The sequence below is a fragment of the Lipotes vexillifer genome, unplaced genomic scaffold (assembly GCF_000442215.2).
Source record: "Lipotes vexillifer unplaced genomic scaffold, Lipotes_vexillifer_v1.1 scaffold477, whole genome shotgun sequence".
Taxonomy (NCBI): Eukaryota; Metazoa; Chordata; class Mammalia; order Artiodactyla; family Lipotidae; genus Lipotes; species Lipotes vexillifer.
In genome coordinates this window covers 1,886,759-1,912,545 of record NW_006770652.1, presented here as the reverse complement: position 1 = coordinate 1,912,545, position 25,787 = coordinate 1,886,759, and the positions used below count along the sequence as shown (strand labels likewise).

General features: G+C 38.4%; 1 protein-coding gene across 1 annotated transcript in view; it reads left to right on the top strand.

The window, feature by feature from the left end:
* LMNTD1 (lamin tail domain containing 1) overlaps positions 1-25,787 on the top strand; it is a 53,904-nt gene that overhangs the window by 25,757 nt on the left and 2,360 nt on the right. The window contains exons 4-8 of the mRNA XM_007446280.1: positions 4,958-5,144; positions 5,681-5,800; positions 7,565-7,779; positions 8,389-8,559; positions 23,528-23,591. Coding sequence (XP_007446342.1) covers positions 4,958-5,144; positions 5,681-5,800; positions 7,565-7,779; positions 8,389-8,559; positions 23,528-23,591 — 757 coding nt within the window. The remainder of the gene's footprint in view (positions 1-4,957; positions 5,145-5,680; positions 5,801-7,564; positions 7,780-8,388; positions 8,560-23,527; positions 23,592-25,787) is intronic.

Here is a 25,787-nt window from a genome sequence, read left to right as displayed (position 1 = left end):
TTATGGAACAAGAAGGAATAGCGCATGCATAGGCAATGGGTGAAGCATGCAATGACATGAATTATCACAAGTCTTGTGAGAAATTCTTGTGGTTGCAATTTAAGCAAAGATAGGAAGTAGGGATAAAAAGAAATTAAAGAGGCTGATAGATTATGTAGGGCCTTGTTTCCATGCTGTGACATTGGTGTTTTCTCTAGAAAGAAATGGTCAGACTTTGAAGGATTTATCCTTGCACAAAGATTGCTCTGGAAGAAAAATGTTGAATGGTTAGGAGGGAGCAAGACTGGAGAAACCAGTTAAGACACTGTTACACTGTGACACAGAGGTGATGAGAGCCTAATGAAGACAGCAGCAATAGGGATGGAGAGAAGGCAATATATACTGAAGATACTAAACAGTAATATTAATAGAACATCATCACAGATAAGGCAAGAAGGATAAGAAAGCAGGAAAGTAATAGAAATTTCAGGCGTGGCTAACAGGATAAATGGTGATGAAATTTACTGGAATAGGTTTTCTACTTTTCTAAAATGATGAATTCATTTGGGGGCATGTTGATTTAGAGTTGGGGTCTTGGTCTTTCTTTCTACAGGGTCAGTTGGCAGGAAAAGGATTTAGATTTAGCAGTCATCAGTGTATTAATGGTTACTGAAAGCCCTGTTTGTGGGTGATATCATGTATATAGAGTGTGATGGGAATAAAAGAGGGTTAAGGGCAGAATCCCAGGGATTCACATCTGAGAAATGGATGAAGGAAGAGATATCTGAAAAAGAGACTATAAAGGAGCAACCAGACTGGTAGAAGAAAAACAGTGGACTTGGGGAAACAAGGAGAGAAGGACCTATCTGGCAGAGGCAGATATCACAGAGACATTAAGACAAAGACTGAGTGGTGGGAATGTAAATTGAACCACTATGGAAAACAGTATGGAAGTCCCTCAAAAAATTAAAAACAGAGCTATCATATAATCCAGCAATTCCACTTTTGTGTATTTATCTGAAGAGAGCAAAACCTCTAATTCAAAAAGATATATGCACCACCATATTCATTGCAGCATTATTTACAATAGCCAAGATATGGAAATGACCTAAGTGTCCATCAATGGATGATTGGTAAATAAAATGTGGTATAAATATAAAATGCAATATTATTCAGCCATAAAAAAAGAATTAAATCTTGCCATTTGCAACAACATGGATGGACCTCGAAGGCATTGTGCTAAGTAAAATAAGTCAGAGAAAGACAAATACCATATGATCTCACTTATCAATGAAATCTAAAAAAAAATAAAAATGAACTCATCGACACAGAGCACAGATTGGTTGCCAGAGCAAGAGGTGGGGGGTGGGCAAAATGGGAGAAGGGTGTCAAAAAGTACAGATTTCCATTTATAAAATAAATAAGTCATCGGGATGTAATGTACAGAATGGAGACCACAGTTACTAATACTGTATTGTATTGAAAGTTGCTAGAAGAGTAGATCCTAACAGTTTTCCTCACAAGAAAAAATAATTGTAACTATATATGGTGATCAATGTTGTTAACTAGATTTGTTGTGGTGATCATTTTGCCTTATATACAAATACTGATTCATTTTGTTGTACACCCCAAACTAATATAATGTTATATGTCAATTATACCTCTATTTAAAAAAAGACAAAGACTGAAAAGGTACCACTCAATTTACTAACTGATGACCAATTTAAGAGGGCCTTAATCATCTTGGTCTAAGGCAGAAATATATGGTCGTGGGTTGAGGGAGTGAATAAGAGATGAAGAACTCATACCGTAGTCTTTCCAAAAACTCGGTTGTGATGACAGTAGGAGGTGGAAGCCAGAGGAGGAGTGTGTTTTTCTTTTTTGAGGTTATAGCAATTGGAAGATATGTACATATTTTGGGGAAAGAGGCAGTCTAGAGGGAGAGGTTGGTGTGAAAGGAGAAAAATGAATGGGACTGAAACACCAAAGCAGCAGCAGGAGGTGGTAAGCAGAGTTTCACTTTAGATGGGAGAAGGGTTCCTCTTGCACTGAAACGAGGTGGCTGGAACAAAGAGGTCAGTGTGGGCATGGGTGAACCTGCTTCTAAGTGGAGAGCAGGAAAACACACTTCTTTCTGATGGCTCTATTTTCTTAGTGAGATCATTTTCTGACAATAAAACTGGAGATGTGAGACAGGGATTTGAATGTTGTTGAGGGAAAGACAGAAGATACTGGCTCAGCTCATGAAGAACACAGTTTGCTGCCAATCACTAAGGGCCCACATGTGGCTGGAGACCACTAATTCATTTGGTGGCAGTACTCTGTACTCTGTGTGTGTGTGTGTGTGTGTGTGTGTGTGTGTGTATCTTCTAGCAGTGCTCAACCACCAGGGTGTACACAAAATTTAAACAATTTGAATGGGTGGATCAAACTTCTTTGAGATTTTACTAGTTGAAAAAGAAGAACAAGAACTAACATTTATTGAGAGAACTTGGACATGGCAGTTAATCTCTCTAAACCTCAGTTTCCTTTTCTATAAAGTTGGACTAAAAATAGTACCCGTCTCACTAGGTTGTTGTGAGAATTAAATGAGATAATACAGTTTTTCTCAAATTTTTGATGGTGAACTTCAGTAAGAAATATGTAGCCTTTTGTGAGAATTAAATAAGTAACTACCAGTCCACAATGCCTTTACCAAAACATTTGGAGACTTACATGTTTCCAAATTCAGAATTTGGAGGATTTTAAGAAAAGTAATATGGTGACTAGAACACATATTACATAACACCCCAATAGGGCTTGGAGAAGTATCCAAAATCAAACAGTAATGTTTCCACAGCCAAATTTATGAATAGTTACACAAATCATGAATGAAGACAGTAACTAGCCTCTCCTCAGTTTCAGGTCAGGTTTTGCCACCAAAGGAATTCAGGTCAGATTTTGCTTCAAGTGTGTTTTGTTAAGAATCTTTTGGTTTTTCAGATATGTTTGCATTTTGGAATTATAGATATGAAATCATAGATTTATTGATAATATCTTAAAAGTGCCTGGCACATCATAAGTATTGGTTCCTGTTATTGGTAGGGGTATATTTCATTTTTAAAATTATGTCCCTAACCCACCAAAGGGATTTCATGGTGTATTGTGTTGGCCAAAAGTTTCATTCGTTTTTTTTCCGTAAGATGGCTCTAGTAGCACTTAGTTTTCTTTAACTTCATTCAAAACAATTTTGTTAGATTGTATGCGACAGCTGTCATATAAGCATGCATTTAAAAAAAGACATCAAAATTGGTGAATTTTTGTGTAGCCATTTTAATATTGAAGATGGAAGAAAAAAAGCAACATTTTTTGCATATTATGCTTTATTATTTCAAGAAAAGTAAAAATGCAACCCACATGCAAAAAAAGATTTGTGCAGTGTATGGAGAAGTTGCTGTGACTGATCGAATGTGTCAAAAGTGGTTTGCAAAACTTTGTGGTGGAGATTTCTCGCTGGACAATGCTCCATGGTCAGGTAGACCAGTTGAAATTGATACTGATCAAATCGAGACATTAACTGACAGCAATCAACGTTATATCATGCGGGAGATAGCCGACATACTCAAAATATCCAAATCAAACATTGAAAATCATTTGCACCAGCTTAGTTATGTCAATCGCTTTGATGTTTGGGTTCCACGTAAGTTAAGCAAAAAAAACCTTCTTGACTGTATTTCCACATACGATTCTCTACTGAAATGTAATGAAAACGTTCCGCTTTTTAGACAGATTGTGATGGGCAATGGATACTGTACAATAATGTGGAATGGAAAAAATCGTGGGGCAAGCGAAATGAACCACCACCACCCACACCAAAGGCTGGTCTTCATCCAAAGAAGGTGATGTTGTGTATATGGTGGGATTGGAGGGGAGTCCTTTATTATGAGCTCCTTCCAGAAAACCAAATGATTAATTCCCAAAAGTACTGCTCCCAGTTAGACCAACTGAAAGCAGCACTCGATGAAAAGCATCCGGAATTAGTCAACAGAAAACACATAATCTTCCATCAGGATAAGGCAAGACCACATGTTTCTTTGATGACCAGGCAAAAACTGTTACAGCTTGGCTGGGAAGTTCTGATTCATCTGCCATATTCACCAAACATTGCACCTTCGGATTTCCATTTATTTGGGTCTTTACACAATTCTCTTACTGAAAATTTTCAATTCCCCGGAAGACTGTAAAAGGCACCTGGACAAGTTCTTTGCTCAAAAAGATAAAAAGTTTTGGGAAGATGGAATTATGAAGTTGCCTGAAAAATGGCAGAAGATAGTGGAATAAAAGGATGAATACGTTGTTCAATAAAGTTCTTGGTGCAAATGAAAAATGTGTCTTTTATTTTTACTTAAAAACAGAAGGCACTTTTTGGCCAACCCAGTACTTATAGGTTGTGACCCATACTCTGAAAAATGCTGATATATAAATGTTTAACCTGGTCCTTGATACATACTAAGCTCTCGAAATGTTAGAAGGGGAAAATATACCATCTTATATGTGTATGTTTTAAGTTTGCAGAATTCTTTTAAGCATATAGTTGCAATTCATGTTCACAGTAACCTTATCAGAAATAAACTAAATAGTTTAACCTTCCTCTTGATCTACTTGAGAGTTTCACGTCTCAGTATTTCTTGTGAAGAACAGTAGGAAATTTAAATAATAATAATAGTACCTCCCAATGGCATTTTTATCTTGATACCTAAAGCATTTTTAAAGTTTATTTTATGTGAAAGATAATTTTGTTGCACAGATAACCAAACAGAACTAAGAAATCAAGCCATTTGCTTAAGGCACAAAATACACTATTTCTACATGGAATTTGTCCAACAGAATATACAGCTTAGGAATAACTTCCAAAGCATATTTATTATTCAGTCCTTAAAGTGAGCTAAAGACACGCTCATCTGAAGGCACCTTATAATCTTTGAGTTTTATTTTCTAGTGCTCTTGGAGACATTAAAATAGCTGAAGTGAATGTCAAAGGTTTATGCGTGAAGCTCATTAACTCTTCCCTTGACAAAGAAATGGAAATTGGAAATCATATTCTCCAACAAAATGTGGATGGACAAACAGTCTCTCTGTACCAATTCCTTCCCAATATCATAATGCAGGCCAATTCCACAGTAACAGTGAGTATAAGATATAAATACTATGAACTAGATTTGTTCAGGAAAAACTCATTTACCCAGTCAGACCATGGCTTAGCACCAGTGGTTTCTTCATCCCTTGATCTCTCTGTTAAATATGATTTTTTGGTTGTTGTTGGTTCATTGTGCCACTTTGTCCATCTCTGGATATAAATTAATACCCATAATTAAATTTCCAGCTTTCTTCAATTTGGCATACAATACTTTGTGCTTTTATGATTTAACTATCAAAATAAAATACCTAAGTTCCTAAAACTAAGCAAACATAATCTTTAAAGAAAAAACAAAGAGAGGGTTTGTTTAGGCGACACTGGAGAGTTCCCCTCTCTTTCTTGGGCTTTACTTTAAACCACATACAATAGCTGTTCAGTTACACAGCTTGACATTACATATTATACAGTCATTATATTTTAAAAACGTCACCTGTTTAGAAAGATGTGTTGCAATAATCCTCTGACATTTATAAAACTATGTTGAACTCCAATGGCAATTGTTATTAACAAACTATTTTCTTTCAGGTCTGGGCAGCAGCATCTGAAGCAAAACACCAGCCACCATCAGATTTTCTCTGGAAGGAACAAAACAGATTTAGGACAAGCCCAAATTGTACAACAATCCTGTGCAAACCTAATGGTGAAGTCAGTGTACTGTTCTTTTTTTTTTTTTTTTTTTGGGCTGCATCGGGTCTTCGTTGCTGCACGCGGACTTTCTCTAGTTGTGGCAAGCAGGGGCTACTCTTCGTTGTGGTGCACAGGCTTCTCATTGCGGTGGCTTCTCTTGTTACAGAGCACTGGCTCTAGGCTCTAGGCATGTGGGCTTCAGTAGTTGTGGCTTGCGGGCTTAGTTGCTCCACGGCTTGTGGGATCTTCCCAGACCAGGGCTGGAACCCATGTCCCCTGCATTGGCAGGCAGATTCTTAACCACTGAGCCACCAGGGCAGCCTCGAGTTTACTGATTTTTAAACAGGGCTAGATATTTTTCACCGACCACATTGTTGTCCTATATGATTTGTAGCCTCTATATTACATGTCAAAAATTTAATAGGCATCTTATAGGATTCAACGCCTGGGACTTTCCCAATACACTGTTTTCTATTAGAGATTCAGATATGGAACAGACCGCTCCTGTGCCATAGGAACTCAAAGGGCTATTTATATGTACATTATCTCCTTTGATTCTCAGATTATTTAAGCATTTTACAAAGGAAGAAAATGGGGCTTGGAAAGTTAAATGGCTGGCTCAAGGTCACATGATAGGCAAAATGGCAAAAGTAAAATAAAACCAGACAAAAGAGCCTACAAGGTTCATATGGTCAACATTCCAGAGGTGAAATTAAAACTTATCATTTTATCACATTATCACTGTCATTATCATCAGATGTTTTTAAGCCCCCTATAGTACAGGAAGGAATAAAATATTGCCCTTGGCTAGGAAAGGCTTATAATCTAACTGAGAGAGATTGCACTCAAAAGATCATAAACATATTTTCCACGCAAATATCTATGTTTGAGCTGCAAAAAAGGAGAATCCCTAACTGATGAACTGAACCAAAAGTGGGGTTTTCCTGCTGTGATCCATGAAATTAAACCTTTTAAGAAAGATTTCATCTTTCTCTTTCTTTGCTGTGGGCCTAGCCTAGCTGAACTTGCCTTGTGTTGCTTTTATGTCTATTTAGCTGGCAAACAAAGGGTTTTGCAATGGTTACAGCATCAACCCAAACCTCTAATTTTATAAACTAAAAACAGATCATGAGAACAAGTAGAATGATAGGGCACACTTCGGTGCCTAACTTTTCTCATGTTGAACAAAAACATAATTATTGGTCCCTACACGATTTTTCTGAATAATTTTTGCACATATATGTGCACATATATGCCACATATTCAGGAAACCAAAGAAAAAAACCTGCCCACCTAGGATTCTAGCCTGGAGAATGTGGTTTCCTCTCCATGTCTTTAGTTCTAATGCCCATTTCCCCATCTCAAATAAGACTAGATAGATAGATAGATAGAGTCTTAACTATTAAAAATTTAACTTATTAATATTACAACTACTGTTTGCATAGTTCTTTATAGTTACAAAATTCAGTAGCTTAACGGAATCTCACCACACCCTCATATAACACCCTCACCACCACCCTCCCTATTTTACATATGAGGACACAGTCCAAGACAGTAGGTGACTAATCTGCCTGAGGTTATGCAGCTTGTAATTTTCACAACTGGAAACTAAGGCCAGGATGTCTTACTACAGCCTCATCATGTGTTTCACTAATCCTTACACAGTACGTAAATGACATTACAGTTTGACTTTGAAATTTTATTGCAATAAGCCTATGTCATTTAAAAAAAAAACCTATCTAACTCCAATAGTATTTCATGTTAATAAATCATTTTTGTTAGGCTGTTGCCTGGTACACTCCTATTCACTGGAAGCAAGCATGGGAGAAATTAGAGACTGACATTGAATGTGACAGATGCTCAGTAGTAAGTCCAACATCTCAAAGGCACATGTTTCATTGGCCAGCAGCTACAACTACAACTAAAGAAAAACAAGATCAGTCTAAGCAAGATATCTCAAAATATCAGGTGGAACGAGTTCAAGCTTCTCTTACAAGGTAAAAGTTGCTTGTTTTCTTTTTTTTTTTAAATTAAGTCCTTCCCACAATTAATAAGGGCTGAGCTGGTGGGAATGACTGGCTGACAAGTAGATATATGATGAATAGGTAAATCAATAAAGACCAAAACACTCCTATTTTGAATAAGACCATAAAAACCATAATAGCTTTTATGTTTTAAAACATAAAAACACAGAGCTAGTAGGGTATACTCGTGGGATGATAAAGGCTGGCAATTTCCACTGGGTGATATTAAGACCCCTCTGGTCATTTCATTCCATAACAGCACTGCTGTTAGAGGTAAGGCCGTGGAGTAGTGCAGAGATGAAGTTATCACCACACCTTTGGCAGTGCTTAGGTGGAGGAAGATTTGCATCATCTAGAATTTTCATCTTGGATCAAGAGCTGGCTGTGGCTGAAAGAACAGAATTTATGTTATTCATTTGTAGGCAAATGCTTCTGCTGTGATAATGGTGCTGCCCACAAAGTCTAGAAAAGCCATATTCTCTGGTCTTGGAACATGCTTTCACTCTAATTGAGCTTTCATTATTAATGCCACTGTATGAAGTGCCTTTGGGGTTCAATTTGGGCTTAATTTTTCTTTTACAGAGAAAAAGAAATCCCACCAACCCTTTTCCCCAATCGCAGCCCTTGGTGCCACAGTCCTAATGTCTCTGCACATCCTTACTGTCCACTGATTGATCCTCACAACACCTACATGACTGAACACAGCTTAGACAGACAGCCCAGGTCTCAGTCAGCCAGGCCTGATCCAGCCAGGTAAGTCAAAGGGATACTTAGTCCAGTGGAGAGTAAGTGGTGAGTGTGTGTGTGTGTATGTGTGTGTGGTGTGTAGAACTGGTGAAAAGTGGTTAAGTTGTAAAAGTCTCTAAGTATTAAAAAGTATTCATATCCTCAAGAACAGATGGCCTCTAAAGCAAGTACCGTGAGCTGTTCACTTATTTGCTCTAGCACAGCATCTGAGTGCATCAGCGAATCCAAGGAACAACATGGCCAGCAAGAGTACATAGGCTTCTTGAAGTTTGGTCGAAAGTATATTTTGGTTTTCATTCGACAGGATAAATTGGTCCAATACGTTAAGCTATGCTAAAAAATATCATCTTTTCCAAACACACTCTAATATTATTCCCCAATTCTTATTCTTTTTCACCCAGAAATTTCTTATTTAAATCCTCTAAATAAAGCTTTTAGAGTTGGTGTTATTAGCCCAGGATCTGTTAATAGACTTCAGGAAGTCCATGAATCTGGCTAAACTTGGAGAAAAAAATGTATGCCTATATGATGTTTTCTGGCAAGAAAGTCCATGAGGCTCATCAGACACTGCCAAATGATTAAGAAGAACTGATTAGACACAGTGCAGATTCTAAGCTGTGGAGAAAAACTTCCATGAAGCAGCTGTATCCTGGTGAGGTTATAATGATTTGCAAACGTATACTTAGCAGAGGGATGCTTTTTTAAATGAAATCTTTGGAGAATCCCAGTATATGAAAAGGATAAAAGGAGACCCGTCCAAGATGAAGAGTGATCCCCACTACATCTTCTTTCCTCCTTCCCTGTGACCTTTGAGACACCTCTCTGGAATCACAGGATTCTGTACACACAGTATAAGAACCACCATGTTAGTATGCTAACACATGTTGGGAAATAGCACCCTCCAAAATAATACGTTTTAGAAGTGGAATGATGGAAATTCTGTAAATTCCTGAATGTATTCCATTGCATAAAATTAAGTATCCTATATCTTTGTGCCTGAGTTTCTTCATCTGTAAAGTAAGAGACTTGTGTCTGATATTTAAAGAGCTCTTTCAGCAATGTTTTATATACACATATACATTTAATATACATATATATATTTTATAGACACACATATTTAGTACTTTATGAGTTAGATTTGAGATTTCCAAGAAGTACATTCATGTTTTTTGCCAATTAATGATAGCCTTCACTGTTTTACTTATTTTGAACAACTTGTTTTCCAAAGAAATTTGACTTCACATTTTCTTGTTGCACCTTTCTATAGTGGTGGCAACTCACTTTGATTATTCAGTAATTTTTCCTATTCAACATAAATTTCACTGTATTTGTATATTTATTTATTTATTTATTTATTTATTTATTTATTTATTTTTGGCTGCATTGGGTCTTCATTGCTGCGTGTGGGCTTTCTCTAGTTGCGGCGAGCAGGGGCTACTCTTCATTGTGGTGCACGAGTTTCTCATTGCGGTGGCTTCTCCTGTTGCGGAGCACGGGCTCTAGGCACACGGGCTTCAGTAGTTGTGGCTCACAGGCTCTAGAGCACAGGCTCAGTAGCTGTGGCACACGGGGTTAGTTGCTCCACAGCAAGTAGGATCTTCCCGGACCAGGGCTTGAACCCATGTCCCCTGCATTGGCAGGTGGATTCTTAACCACTGCACCACCAGGGAAGTCCTGTATTTGTATATTATGTAATTATAATTTTATTTATTTTTGCGGTACACGGGCCTCTCACTGTTGTGGCCTCTCCCATTGCAGAGCACAGGCTCCAGACGCGCAGGCTCAGCGGCCATGGCGCACGGGCCCAGCCACTCCACGGCATGTGGGATCCTCCCGGACTGGGGCACGAGCCCGTGTCCCCTGCATCGGCAGGCAGACTCTCAACCACTGCGCCACCAGGGAAGCCCTGTAATGATAATTTTAAAAGAGAGTTGCTTTGATACCTTCAGGGTCTCTGTTCATCATTACATACTTTTTAACTTTTCTATTCATTAAATTTACAATATTAACAGATATACATCAGAATTTTAAGAGTTTTTCTTTGATTTCAATTGAGAAAGATGGCCACAAAGAGAAAGATGTTACGAATGACTTGTTGATCATTGATTGGGTAACAGCAGTCCCTGAATCAACAGTTCATTTCCTTGAAAAAATATGTAACATGATTCTTCAAGCGAAAGTTACCTTGTTTGCTAATTAGCCAGTCTCTTTTTAATCTGCCTACCATTGGGCTATTTGCTATCAGTAGCACACTCTTCAATAATTGACAAAGAAAAAAAGATAAAACAAAAATTCACCAATTTTACTCAAAATTTCTTCAATCCTGCTTCTTCCCCTCTACAGTGATAAATAGGCTAGTTTGCTGAGTTGCAGAAGAAAGAATCTCAGTTGCACCTGACTCTTCTACTGGGAATATCTGCCTTGTTTTTAACTGTGCCTCTCAAATATATTATAGAAGAGCTTAGAGACTAGCAATTAAGATAATTTTAAAGAAACATCTACACATCTCACGCTTACTTTATACCAAGCACATTTTGTTTTTTAAACATGTTAAAATACAGAAAGTATAGAGGATAACATTAAAAGCACCCATGTACCTATCCTTCAAGATTAATGCATGCTAACATTTTGTCATAGTGCTTCACGTTACCAAAAATCCCATAAATTTGAAATCCCCTTTGATCTTGAGTTCTGATATGAAATAGGAATAAGTCATTCTGGTCCTCATTGTCACACTTTAATTACATATATATTAATTCATAAAACATGTATAGTATAATTGATGTATTTTTAATTTGCATAAATGGCACTAAATACAGCGCATGACACATAATAGTTTAATACATGTTTGATGAAGGACAGACAATAGGAGACACTGAATGTTTTTAAACAGGCATCTTATAGAGTTATATCTGCATTTTAAAGAGAATTTTGGAAGCAGTGTTGAAAATGAAGTGGAGTGGAAAATATTCCAAAATCTAGGAGGAAAGAAGGAAGGAAGGAAAGAATAGAAAAGTAAGAAGAAGAAAAAGAAGAACAAAGCAGGTTAGAAAAAGAGACTGGGGGCAAGTTGGTCTTGTAGAGTTATAATTTGAGTCCCAAAAGGACAGGAGAGCAAGACTGGGGCAGAAGTAATATTTAAAGAAATAATGACAAAAATCTCAAAAATTGATGAAAGGCATCAAGCCACAGAAACAAGAAAAATAAATTCTAAGCACAAATCCAAAGGAAACTACACCTATATATTATAATAAAACTTCAGAAAACCAAATAATGGAAGTCAGAAGACAATGGAATGCAATCTTCAGTGTGCTAATGTACTAAAAAGAACTATCCTAGAGTTCTATACCAAGCAAAAATCAACTTCAAAAAATGAGGTGAAATAAAGACATTCTCAGGCAAACAAAAGCTGAGAGAATTCATCAACAGCAAACCCACATTAAGGAAATACTTCAACTAGAAAGAAAATGATCTTAGAAGGATGCATAGAGATGTTGGAAGAAGTGAAAAAAAATGCAGAGTCAAAACATGGATCAACATAAATGAATATTCACTACACAAAACAATACTAATATTGCCTCATAGGGTTTAAAATAGAGAGAGAATCTAAATACATGACAACTGTATTAGTTTCACAGGGCTACCGTAACAAAGTACCATAAACTCGGTGGCTTAAAACAACAAATCTATTCTCTCACAGTTCTGGAGACTAGAAGTCAAATCAAGTTGTCACCAGGGCCAAACACTCTCTCTCTGAAGGTTTTAGGGGATTATCCTTCCTTGCCTCTTCTTACCTTCTGTTGGTTGCTGGCATTCCTTGGTATTTCTTGTCTTGTAGATACATCACTCTAACCTCTGCCTCCATCTTCACATGATCTGTGTATCTGTGTCCATACTTCTTCTTTTAAGGACACCAGTCATTGGATTAAGGCACACTCTAATCTAGTATGACATCATCTTAACTTGATTACATCTACTAAGACCCAGTTTCCAATTCACAATCCCAAGGGGTTAGGACTTCAACATATATTTAGGAGGGACACAACTAACCTATAATAACAATAGCAATAGCACAAAAATTGGGAGGGGAGTAAATGGAGTTAAAGTACTCTAAATTCCATGATTTGTCCAATAAGTTGTAAAAGTAACACTTACATTAGACTTTAGTAAATCAAGTATGCATGCTGAAATCTGGGGTAAACACTGAAAGAATAGTATATGAATGTTGTGTTTCTGACATGACATATTTCATACTTTCATCATCATTCAGTTCAAAATATATTCTAATTTTCAGTGTGACCTTTGATACATGGGTTATTTGGGGATAATATATCACAAACAAAGTGGATTTATTTCAAGAGTGCAAAGTTGGTTCAAGCTTTGAAAATTAATTAGTTAACAGAATAAAGAAGAAAATTATAACCATCTCAAGAGATATAGAAAAATCATTTGATAAAATTCAATACCCACCTGTGAGGAGAGAACCTTAGAAAATTAGGATTATAAAGAATTTCCTTTATATCTACAAAAATCCTAATGCAAACTGTCATACTAAATGGTGAAGTAATTGAAGTTTTCCCCTTGAGATTCAGCTCAAGGCAAGAATTCTCTTTATGATTACTTCTGTTCAGCATTGTACTAGAAGTCCGAGTGCAATAAGGCAAGAAAAATGAATTTACAAATATCCCATAATTCATCAGTTTTATTCCCAGGAATCATATATGCCTAACAAATACATACACATGTGCACCAAATGACAAATACAATAATCATAGCAACTCTATTTATATTAGCCAAAAAGTAGAAGAAATCCAATTGTTCATCAACAATAACATGGATAAGTTATGATATATTAATACAATCCCATAAGCAATGAAAACTAACTACTCTCACATGCAATAACACCATTGAATCATACGAGCATGATATTGAACAAAAGATGCCATACCAAAAGGAACATATATTATACGATTCCGTTTATATAAAATTCAAAAACATACAAAACTATGCCATGGTGTTAAAGGTCAGAATAGTGTTATCTCTGGAAGAAAGAAAGGAATAGTACTTGAAGGTTACACAAAACTGCTTCTAGAATACTAACAATGTTCCATTTCTTGATATGAGTGGTGTTTACATGAATCACTGTTTTCATCGTGCTATGCAGTTATGACTTGTGAACTTTTCTGCATGTATGTTATACTTATAAAAGTTTACTTTTAGAAACTTGATGACAAAGAAAAGGAAAATTAGAAAGGGAAGAAAGCACAGTTACAGTAATGAGTGCTGACAACTTATACCCTGACAAGGAAGGAGAAAGAAAACCTAAAAAAATAGACTGATGAGCTCAAAATAAATGTGAATAATATGAGGCTTATTTAGTATAGGAGAAAAATAGTCTTAATTTTCTGAAATATGTCTAAGCATATCAATATATTGCAATGTATTAGTCTTATTATAGTTCATCAGAGCGCAGTCATTTCCAGGAACATCTCATGGCAGAGATGGCTAATTACTGCCCCTAAACCATTGTTCCTTTAGACACAAGACCCATAGTTCCAGGGAAACCTAAACTCATGGCCACCAAGAATACAGCCTGTTTTTCTCAGTCTCTGTATCTAGGCAAAACTATGTGTCTACATTCTGTATGATAGAATGTGAACAGAAATTGTGTACACAGCATCTGGATCATGCCCTTGGACAGTGTGCTCCTCTGTGTCACCTCTGTGCCATGATTACAGGGTGGAGCTGCCATCTTTCAAGTCAGGGATGAAACCATGTGTTGAGGATAGAAAAGCCATCCTAAATGCCCTGTATTGGCACATCTCCAGACTAAGAGAGAAACCATCTTGTGTCGGCCATTGTTAAGTCTAAACAAGATGGCCCACATGGGATCACTACCATTTAGTTTCGCTTAACAGACTACTGATCAAAAAGAAAACAAAAATCTCAGCTAGAAAGGACATTTTTAAGACAATTAGGTAAATTTAAATATAGAATGAATGTTAGATAATCACTGTTCTTTTCTTAGGTGTGTTAATTTTATTGAGGTTATATTCATTGTTCATAGATCCAGACAGAAATCTTTACTTGATTCCTAACGGTTTGGTGTGGTATAAGCATAGATAGATAATGCAAATGTGCCAAAATATTAATTGGTGAATCTGGGTGACAGGTATACAGATGTGGTTGTATTATTCCTTCATATTTTCTGTATGTATGGAATCTTCCACAATAAAAATTTAAAAAATTTAAAAACAAGAAAGATATATATATATATTTTTTTTTTTTTTTGCGGTACGCGGGCCTCTCACCACTGCGGCCTCTCCCGCTGCGGAGCACAGGCTCCAGACACACAGGCCCAGCAGCCACGGCCCACGGGCCCAGCTGCCCCGCGGCACGCAGGATCCTCCCGGACTGGGGCACGAACCCGCATCCCCCACATCAGCAGGCGGACTCCCAACCACTGTGCCACCAGGGAAGCCCAAGAAAGACATTTTTGATAGAATGTGGTATGCACTTGGAGATATTAGAGCAGGAGTCCTCAACCCCTGGGCCACAGACTGGTACTGGTCTGTGGCCTGTTAGGAACTGGGCCACACAGCAGGAGGTGAGCAGCAGGCAAGCAAGCGAAGCTTCATCTGTATTTACAGCAGCTCCCCATCGCTCACATTACTGCCTGAGCTCTGCCTCCTGTCAGATCAGCTGCGGCATGAGGTTCTCAAGGGGGAAGAAACCTACTGTGAACTGCACATGGGAAGGATCTAGATTGTGTGCTCCTTATGAGAATCTAATGCCTGATGATCTGAGGGGGAGCTGAGGCAGTGATGCTAGCGCTGGGGAGCGGCTGCAAATACAGATTATCATTAGCAGAGAGGTCTGACTGCACAGAGACCACAATAAATCAACTGCTTGCAGACTCATATCAGAACCCTATCAGTGAGTGGCAGGTGACAATCAAGCTGAATCTGGTGGCAGGATTTATAGTGGCAAGTGTGTTCACGTGCTTCAATTGTACAGCTGCATCTGGTGGCAGGTTTTAAGTCAGAATCCACTTATTTTAGTCCTTGCCTGGCCCACCCATTATTTTATTTACCACTTCTGTCCCCGCCTTTTTCCCGCACTGTGCACTTGTCTCAGTCACAGTTTTGGTAAGCCCACAAGCTAACCCTAGCCAAAATGAGTAAAACACAAATGTCACTGGAGAGCTTCTTTGAAAAGGGGAAAGACCCAATGATGAGACAGCAGAAGGCTCTAAGACTGCCAACAAAAAGAAAGCTGCATTTAAAAGAAAATACCAAGAGTCCTACTTAAATCACGGGTTCATTGCAACAGGTGATTTACGTCCTCCAAGCCCACTTTGTATAATATGGGGTGACCCGCTATCCAACGAAGCCATGAAATGCTTCGCCACATGAAGACCAAGCACCCTGCATTAAAAGACAAGCCTTTGGAGTTTCTCAAAAGAAAAAACCATGAACATGAAGAACAGAAGCAATTACTGAAGGCCATCAGTTCATCAAATGTGTCTGCACTGAGAGCGTCATTCTTAGTGGCTAACCATATTGCTAAAGCTGAGAAGCCCTTTACCATTGGTGAAGAGTTGACCCTGCCTGCTGCTAAGGACATTTGTCGTGAACTTTTAGGAGAGGCTGCAGTTCAGAAGGTGGCACATGTTCCTCTCTCGGCTAGCACCATAAGTAGACAAATTGATGAAATAGCAGAGGATACTGAGCCACAATTTTTAGAGAGGATTAATGCGTCACTGAGGTCCTCAATCCAGGTTGATGAGTCTACCGATGTTGGCAACAAGGCAACAATGCTTGTTTTGTGCAATATATTTTTCAGGAGGATGTGCATGAGGATATGTTATGTGCACTTTTGTTGCCAGCCAACAAAAAGTGGCTGAATGATTACATAACAGGAAAACTAAATTGGTCATTTTGTGTCGGTATATGCACAGATGGAGTGGCTGCCATGACTGAATGGCTTTCTGGTTTCACTACTCAGGTCAAAGAGGTCGCTTCTGAATGTGAGTCTATGCACTGTGTCATCCGTAGGGAAATGCTGGCTAGCTGAAAAATGTCACCTGAACTTAACAGTGTTTTGCAGGATGTGATTAAAATTATCAACCACATTAAAGTACATGCCCTTAACTCATGTCCACGCAGCTCTGTGAGGAGATGGGTGCGGGGCACACACATCTCCGATACACAGAAGTGAGATGGCTTTCTAGAGGTAGATTACTGGCCAGAGTTTTTTTACAAGAGCCGCTCCAGAGATTACTTTTAGAGAAAAAGTCACTGCTGGCAGCACATTTCAGTGACACAGAATGGGTCGCAAAACTTGCTTACTTGTGTGACATATTCAACCTGCTCAACGAACGCAATGTCACTTCAGGGGAGAATGACAACTGTGTTCAAGTCGGCAGATAAAGTGGCTGCATTCAAAGCCAAACTGGAATTATGGGGGCGACGAGTGAACATTGGGATTTTTGACATGATTCAAACATTAGCAGAGATTTTGAAAGAGACTGAGCCAGGGCCTTCTTTCTCCCAGCTGGGGCATGATCACCTGTCTCAGCTTTCAAAAGAGTTTGAGCGTTACTTCCCAACCACAAAAGACCCCTGAACTGGGAAGGAATGGATCCGCCACCCATTTGTGAATAATCGACTTTGTCTGTGCTAGAAGAGGATCAACTGCTTGAGGTCGCAAGTGATGGTGGCCTTAAAAGTATGTTTGAGACAACTTCAAATCTCCATACGTTCTGGATTAAAGTCAAGGTGGAATATCCTGAGATTGCCACAAAAGCACCGAGGAGCCTGCTTCCGTTTCCAACATCCTATCTTTGTGAAGCAGGGTTTTCTGCAGTGATGGTGACCAAAGCGAGATCACAGAGTAGACTGAACGTAAGCAACACACTTGGGTGTCACTGTCTCTCATCCCCCCCAGATGGGACCATCTAGTTGCAAGAAAACAAGCTCAGGGCTTCCACTGATTCTGCATGATGTGAGTTGTATAATTATTTCATTATATATTACAGTGTAATAAGAATAGAAATAAAGTGCATAATAAATGTAATGCGCTTGAATCATCCTGACACCATCCCCCCACCCCACCCCCTGCCGTCCATGGAAAAATTGTCTTCCACGAAACTGGTCCTTGGTGGTAAAAAGGTTGGGGACCGCTGTATTAGAGCACAGAGGCAAGGCACTGACCACAGCATAATAGAGTCGCTCTTGGAAAGGCTATGGACCCTTTAACAAAGCAGATGTGTTTGCATTGTTCTGCCGCCATTGTTCCCAGTCCAAGCATGCGCTTTCTTCTTGCTGAAAATAGCTGACAGACTGTGGACAACTTTGTCAGATTCCTTCTGTAACTCGAATCAAATGGCAGAAACTAGCTGGCAGAGATTATCCTACAGGTATTGCTTTAAGCTAACAGTGTCGGGGTGTGCCCTGTTTAAGGCACTGTATTTGCACACTGTCTAATATGCTTGCCTATCATCTGTCATCCATGTTACACACTGCAGTGGCATTCATTTTAATTGTGGACTCGACAGCTGCTACCGTCTTCCATAAAAATGTTATTATAGTAATAATAACAGTAATGTTCCTTAGTTTCTGAGGGTTGCAAAGCCACACTTTAAAAGTCAATCTGTTAGGGCTTCCCTGGTGGCGCAGTGGTTGAGAATCTGCCTGCTAATGCAGGGGACACGGGTTTGAGCCCTGGTCTGGGAAGATCCCACATGCCGCGGAGCAACTAGGCCTGTGAGCCACAACTACTGACCCTGCGCGTCTGGAGCCTGTGCTCCACAACAAGAGAGGCCGCAATAGTGAGAGGCCCGCACACCGGTGATGAAGAGTGGCCCCCGCTTGCCACAACTAGAGAAAGCCCTCGCACAGAAACGAAGACCCATCACAGCCAAAAATAAATAAATAAACAAATGTGGGGTTAAAAAAAAAAAAAAACACTTCTGTAATAAAAAATAAAATGACATCACGTGATTTAAAAAAAAAAAAGTCAATCTGTTAGAAAACAAATGAAACTTGAACATAGATAACAGTATACAGGAATGGAAGAGTTAAAATCTCATCAAGGGGCTTCCCTGGTGGCGCAGTGGTTGAGAGTCCGCCTGCAGATGCAGGGGACACGAGTTCGTGCCCCTGTCCGGGAAGATCCCACATGCTGTGGAGTGGCTGGGCCTGTGAGCCATGGCCGCTGAGCCTGTGCTCCGCAACGGGAGAGGCCACAACAGTGAGAGGCCTGCGTACCGGAAAAAAAAAAAAAAAAAAAATCTCATCAGTGCAAGCTCTATAGTAAGATCACATTTATGGAATTTTACTTTAGTTAAACTGTGGGTCTGACCCACTGCATTTCAATAGATCCAGCCTATCTGTTCTGGGATCAAAGTATTTTTTTCCCATAAGAATATACTTCCAGAGCTTCACTGGTGGCACAGTGGTTGAAAATCCGCCTGCCACTGCAGGGCACACGGGTTTGAGCCCTGGTCCAGGAAGATTCCACATGCCGCGGAGCAACTAACCCTGTGTGACACAACTACTGAGCCTGTGCTCTGGAGCCAATGAGCCATGGCCTCTGAGCCCACACACCACAACTACTGAAACCCATGCACCTAGAGCCTGTGCTCTGTAACAAGAGAAGCCACCGCAGTGAGAAGCCCACGCACCACAACGAAGAGTAACCCTGCTCGCCGCAACTAGGGAAAAGCCCTCACGCAGCAATGAAGACCCAAAACAGCCAAAAATAAATAAATAAATAAAATTAAAATTAAAATAAAAAAAGAATATACTTCCAATCCATGATGGTAACAAAGCAAAACAAATACAAGTTTGAAATAAATTTTCTTTATGCATCCTTCATATCAGTATCTGTTCTGTTTACTCATGTTTAGACCTGTATTGCACTGTTTACATTTCCCAGATTAAGAATTTGGAACGCCGAATGTCACTTCTATGACTGGCCAGATTTTCAGTTAATATATTTGTGTGTATGTATGTGTGTATATATATATATATATATATATATATATATATATATATATATATAGACATATATATATATATGTATGCATATATATATATATATATATATATATACACACACACACACATATGGCAGTATTAGTCAACAATATAACTAGAAATTGTATGAATTGATATATAGAAATTTTAAAACAAAATACCTGACTATCCTCTGGAATATAGAAGGCCAATTACTTGGACCTCTTACAATCACACTGAATAGAAAATAATTACTTGTAAGAACACTACAAAAATGCCAAGGGTTTCAGTTCATTTTTTATTATCAAATAATAACATCAAAAAAGTAGGAACTCTTTTATAAAGGAAAATCATATTAAATCATGTATTTAAAAGTAATGATTTTTCTCTTCTGTTGCTTGAATCAGAAAATTCCAATTGCAATATCACAATACTTCTGTAGGAGTTTCTTTTTTAAAAAAATAGACAAGTGAGGGCTTCCGTGGTGGCGCAGTGGTTAAGAGTGCGCCTGCCGATGCAGGGGACACATGTTCGTGCCCGGGTCCGGGAAGATCCCACATGCCGCGGAGCGGCTGGGCCCGTGAGCCATGGCCGCTGAGCCTGCGCGTCCGGAGCCTGTGCTCTGCAACGGAAGAGGCCACAGCAGTGAGAGGCCCGCGTACCAAGAAAAAAAAAAGACAAGTGAGAGCCATTTATATGTCTCTTCTTAGAGCTGAAATAAAGGTTTCTTTAATGACGCTATAAAGAATTCCAAGATATTAGTCTTTTTTTAATATATTTTGTTATAACCTTAACTTTTTTGTTTGTTTTTTGCTTTTTTTGTTTTTTGGGTTTTTTTTAACATCTTTATTGGAGTATAATTGCTTTACAATGCTGTGTTAGTTTCTGCTTTTTAACAAAGTGAATCAGTTATACATATACATATGTTCCCATATCTCTTCCCTCTTGCATCTCCCTCCCTCCCACCCTCCCTATCCCACCCCTCTAGGTGGTCACAAACCACCAAGTTGATCTCCCTGTGCTATGAGGCTGGTTCCCACTAGCTATCTGTTTTACGTTTGTTAGTGTATATATGTCCATGCCACTCTCTCACTTTGTCCCAGCTTACCCTTGCCCCTCCCCATATCCTCAAGTCCATTCTCTAGTAGGTCTGTGTCTTTATTCCCATCTTACCCCTAGGTTCTTCATGACCTTTTTTTTTTCTCTTAGATTCCATATATATGTGTTAGCATACGGTATTTGTTTTTCTCTTTCTAACTTACTTCACTGTACATGACAGACTCTAGGTCCATCCACCTCACTACAGATATTTCAGTTTCGTTTCCTTTTATGGCTAATATTCCATTGTGTATATGTGCCACATATTCTTTATCTATTCATCCGATGATGGACACTTAGGTTGCTTCCATGTCCTGGCTATTGTAAATAAGCTGCAATGAACATTTTGGTACATGAATTTTTTTGAATTATGGTTTTCTCAGGGTATATGCCCAGTAGTGGGGTTGCTGCGTCGTATGGTAGTTCTATTTGTAATTTTTTAAGGAAACTCCATACTGTTCTCATTAGTGGCTGTACCAATTCACATTCCCACCAGCAGTGCAAGAGTGTTCCCTTTTCTCCACACCCTCTCCAGCATTTATTGTTTCTAGATTTTTTGATGATGGCCATTCTGACTGGTGTGAGATGATATCTCATTGTAGTTTTGATTTGCATTTCTCTAATGATTAGTGATGTTGAGCATTCTTTCATGTGTTTGTTGGCAATCTGTATATCTTCTTTGGAGAAATGTCTGTTTAGGTCTTCTGCCCATTTTTGGATTGGGTTTTTTTGTTTTTTTGTTATTGAGCTGCATGAGCTGCTTGTAAATCTTGGAGATTAATCCTTTGTCAGTTGCTTCATTTGCAAATATTTTCTCCCATTCTGAGGGTTGTCTTTTGGTCTTGTTTATGGTTTCCTTTGCTGTGCAAAAGCTTTGAAGTTTCATTAGGTCCCATTTGTTTATTTTTGTTTTTATTTCCATTTCTCTAGGAGGCGGTTCAAAAAGGATCTTGCTGTGATTTATGTCATAGAGTGTTCTGCCTATGTTTTCCTCTAAGAGTTTGATAGTTTCTGGCCTTACATTTAGGTCTTTAATCCATTATGAGTTTATTTTTGTGTACGGTGTTAGGGAGTGTTCTAATTTCATACTTTTATATGTACCTGTCCAGTTTTCCCAGCACCACTTATTGAAGAGGCTGTCTTTTCTCCACTGTATATTCTTGCCTCCTTTATCAAAGATAAGGTGACCATATGTGCGTGGGTTTATCTCTGGGCTTTCTATCCTGTTGCATTGACAAGATATTAGTCTTAATGACAGAATGATTGTGTAACTTCATGACTAGGTCTTTTATTTCAAAACATTTCAACATTACAAAACAAAAGTATTTTAAAGTTATGAAAGATTATAATCTCATTTATGGAAATATGTCATGAATGATCCATTTTTTCACACAAGTAAAAAAAATACTATTTTAGGAAGTCAAAGTATTCAGATTAAAGTTACTAAGTGTTAAGTATTTGGGGCTCAAATAACCCCAAGAAATTACCATCACACTCTGAAATGGAAACAAACACCACTACCAGTGATAATTCCATAATTAAAGAAATTATAGACGGGAATTTTCCATAAGTGTTTTTAGCTCTAAAATACAGTACTTTGCTGAAGAACTCACTTTCAGGGTGCAATTCAAAACCTTCCTCCTCAGGCTAGTCAGTCTGGAAGGACACACATAAAATATTTAATCTGTTTCAGGCCAACAAATTGCTCCAGAAGATGAGAAGTGATGACCAGATTGTTCTAGCTGCCTATGTAAGGAAAACATCTTAGAAGCCTGTTTATATTCCAGGTCCATAACTCACTATTCAGAAAGTTTACCCTGTGATGTGCCAAACAGCATCCTGATTCATTGGATTTAGAACCCTATTAGTGGCTGAGGGAAACACTGTGTTAACTAGAAACGCCCTGCACTTTTGTTACTCTTCCCTGCCAATCACATTTTCACATCCAGCTGCTGGATATTGTTTCTTTGTAATCAAATACTAGCAATTTCACTTGATGGTTTTTCTTCTGAGCTCACAGAGAAAAAGAAAGGGTTGGGTATAACTGAAGAGCTTTCCTGTAGTGGGTTTTTCCATAGGAGCTCATTGTTGTCTGTACCTAGAATATTATTTTTCTTTCCTTTCATATTTTACAAGAATAAAATAACATCTCATCGCTGGGTTGGAAGTAATTTGTACTTGGGGTCATCCATCCAGCACTATTTCATTGTGATACACTTTTTTTTTTTTAATGTAGGAATTATATGTCAACAAAGTGACTTTCAATCCCTGCCTAAATATATGGAAGTGAGGGAAGCCACCACTCTATGCTGGTGATGAATCATTCACCTCATTCATCACCAGAGTAGAGCCGCCTAAATTGGCCAGCTAGGCGGCGTCGGCTTCTGTCCACACATCTCCTTGTTTATCCCTCCGGATGAAGCCTTATTCCTGGACCTCCCTTCACTAGTTACTTCATCATTGCGGCTGTTGGAATTGTAGAAAGCACTTGAGGAATTTTACAAGCTGGTAAAATTATTCTGCAACTTCAGTTTTAAAAAATATACCTTCCAGATATTTCTTCTCTCAAAGTTTTAACTATATCTTGAAATTTATGTTTCCTTTTAAAATGACTCATTGAAAACTTGGACTTAATAATCAAATAATACTTTTCAAGTGGTATTTAAACCCTTTAGTTCAAGTTACCATTATATACTGTCCTTAAACCTTAGATTTCTTCTTCAAATGAAAGATAATCCTTTTGTTGTTAGTTTATTCCATGGTTTGTTTCAATGCGAAAAATCAGTGCTTGGCATATAGGACTGGATCCTGCCCATCCCCCTAACCGCCCCCCACCCTCCTTTTTGGGTTTGCAGAGATCAAGGAAAAACAGGACGTCTGAGTTACAAAAGCAATAGGCAGTCAATTCAACTTTTAAAGGTAAGTATATAAACATATTGCAAATTTGCCTTCTTTGCAGAAAACTAATGATGAAAATAATTTGTAGATACATGTTTAAGAGCCATCAGAACACGGATTGTTCTCATATATCCTGTAGTGATTAGTTTTCTTTTAAACATTTTGGAACTGTCAGTTTTTGACGTCTCTGTGGTATGATAAACTTTTTAAGAATGGGAAACAAAGAAATATCACATCTTTACTTTTTGCCCTATATCCTCATCCTGTCCTTGTTGATGGACAAGTAAGAGTGACTGAAATCCAGAGTCACTTCAAATACTAAAAAATCAATTTTACAACTACACCAGTACATTTTAATTCCTAAGAGCAACAGATTATTAATAGCATAACAGAAGTTATTCTGGTTAAAGAGACTGCAGAAACTCTCTAGTTGTGTGTCTTTTAAATGGTGATGAAAGGGAAGATTAAGAACTCTGGCCTCTGCTACTCAGTTGATAAATGACTTTGCATCATTTAATCAGTCATTTCTTACATTGCCTCATCTTTTTCGTGCTGATATCAACATCTAAGTAATTGAGGAAGATTTCAATGGCTTTCTGTTTTGTAAGTGGCTGTGTTTAACTCTTGCCCAAAGTGCTGATGACAAGGTGATTTTTGGTCAAGGAATCCTTTTGGTCAGTGTTCTTCTCTAGTTGACATCCTCTGTTGCCCTAGTCCATGACTAATCTACTTATATGTCTTCTTGCTCTTTTTTTTTCTGATTAAGCTTTAGATTCACTCCTTGATTTAAGAATAAAGTTACAGCCACCCGATCACCAACTTGTTAGTATTCTAAACTCTGCTGGCAGAAGTGACTTCACTTCTCTACACAGACTGCTGGCCTTGCATGGTCCCACTAGCTACCCACATCTGTGTACCAACCTTTCCAGTTTTCTCTGATTGCTCAGCTGTTCAATTTCTTTCAGCTTGTCTCTTCCTAGGTTTTTCCTAATCAACATCTATTTTTCTGAAGGTTACCTACTGTTTTACAAGCCCACTCTCTCCATTTCTATAGCCTCATTATCCTTGAGCTTCCAAACTCTTAAACATGTGATGGCTACCTCTTCCTATTCTTCCGAGAACCTTTCTTCTCAGAGACTTCTCGTAGAACATTGGGACTGTAAAGGGGTTTATTACAGCCACTTCATTTTAGAGCGAAAGAAACAGAAGTCTGTAGAGACAAGTTACCAAAATTCACCTAGTAATCAACCACAGGGTCAAAATTAAACTAAAGATTTTTTAATTGCAAAAAGCTGAAGAATCCAGCCTTGGCCTCCACTGATATAATCTCTGCTCCCAGAAGTCTTAGAGTTTTATCTATACCGAGATCCATTTCTTCCATTGGCATAGCCCTGAGCAGCATGTCGTTGAAATGCAAAGGATGGGATCTGAAATCTGCCATAGACATTAGCAAACAGCCCTTCTACAATTCAATTACCGTTCACTTCTGTAGCCAGAAGGGAATTATACTGAATACTGAATGTGCAGTTGAGTTTTATTATATACAAAAACAAGGATTTTTTGTTGTTGTTGGTTTTGATTGGAAAAAAATATTCTGAATCCTCTCATGGGATACTGAATAACATAATTTTGGTAAAAGTTTTTAGCCTCTGTTGGTCTTCCTCAGTCATTATTCTGCTTAACTACCATGGTCACAGATTTGTTCACTGAACCTCTCTGTGGGAGATTCTTTGGTAGTTCTGATTTTTTTTTTTTTTTTACCCACTCTGTTTTGAAAAGTTCTAGGTTCCTTTGATGCCTTACTTTTGTCTTCTCAGAGCCTCCATCCCCATCTGGTGACATCTTTAGGATGGACCATCAGTGTGCTCTCAGAATATTTCTGAGGTCTTTACTAGGAGCAAAGTTTTACTTCATTTGTCAGTGAATAATTTCTGTATTACAGTCAGCTCCTGAGTCTGGTATATCTATTCATGGAAAACTGTTCAGAGACAACAAAGTCATTATTCAGTTCTCAATGATATTCACGACCATTCCTTGGTGACTTGTATTGTTACACATCTGTACAGGATTTCACGGTTTTCACATTATCTTGTTTGAACCTATGAGGTAGGTAGGGCTGATATTATCTCCCTTTTATGGCTGAAGAAACTTCAGCTCAGTGAGATTCAGTGACTTTCCTAAAGTCACTTAGATAGTAACTGGCAAAGTGAAGACTAG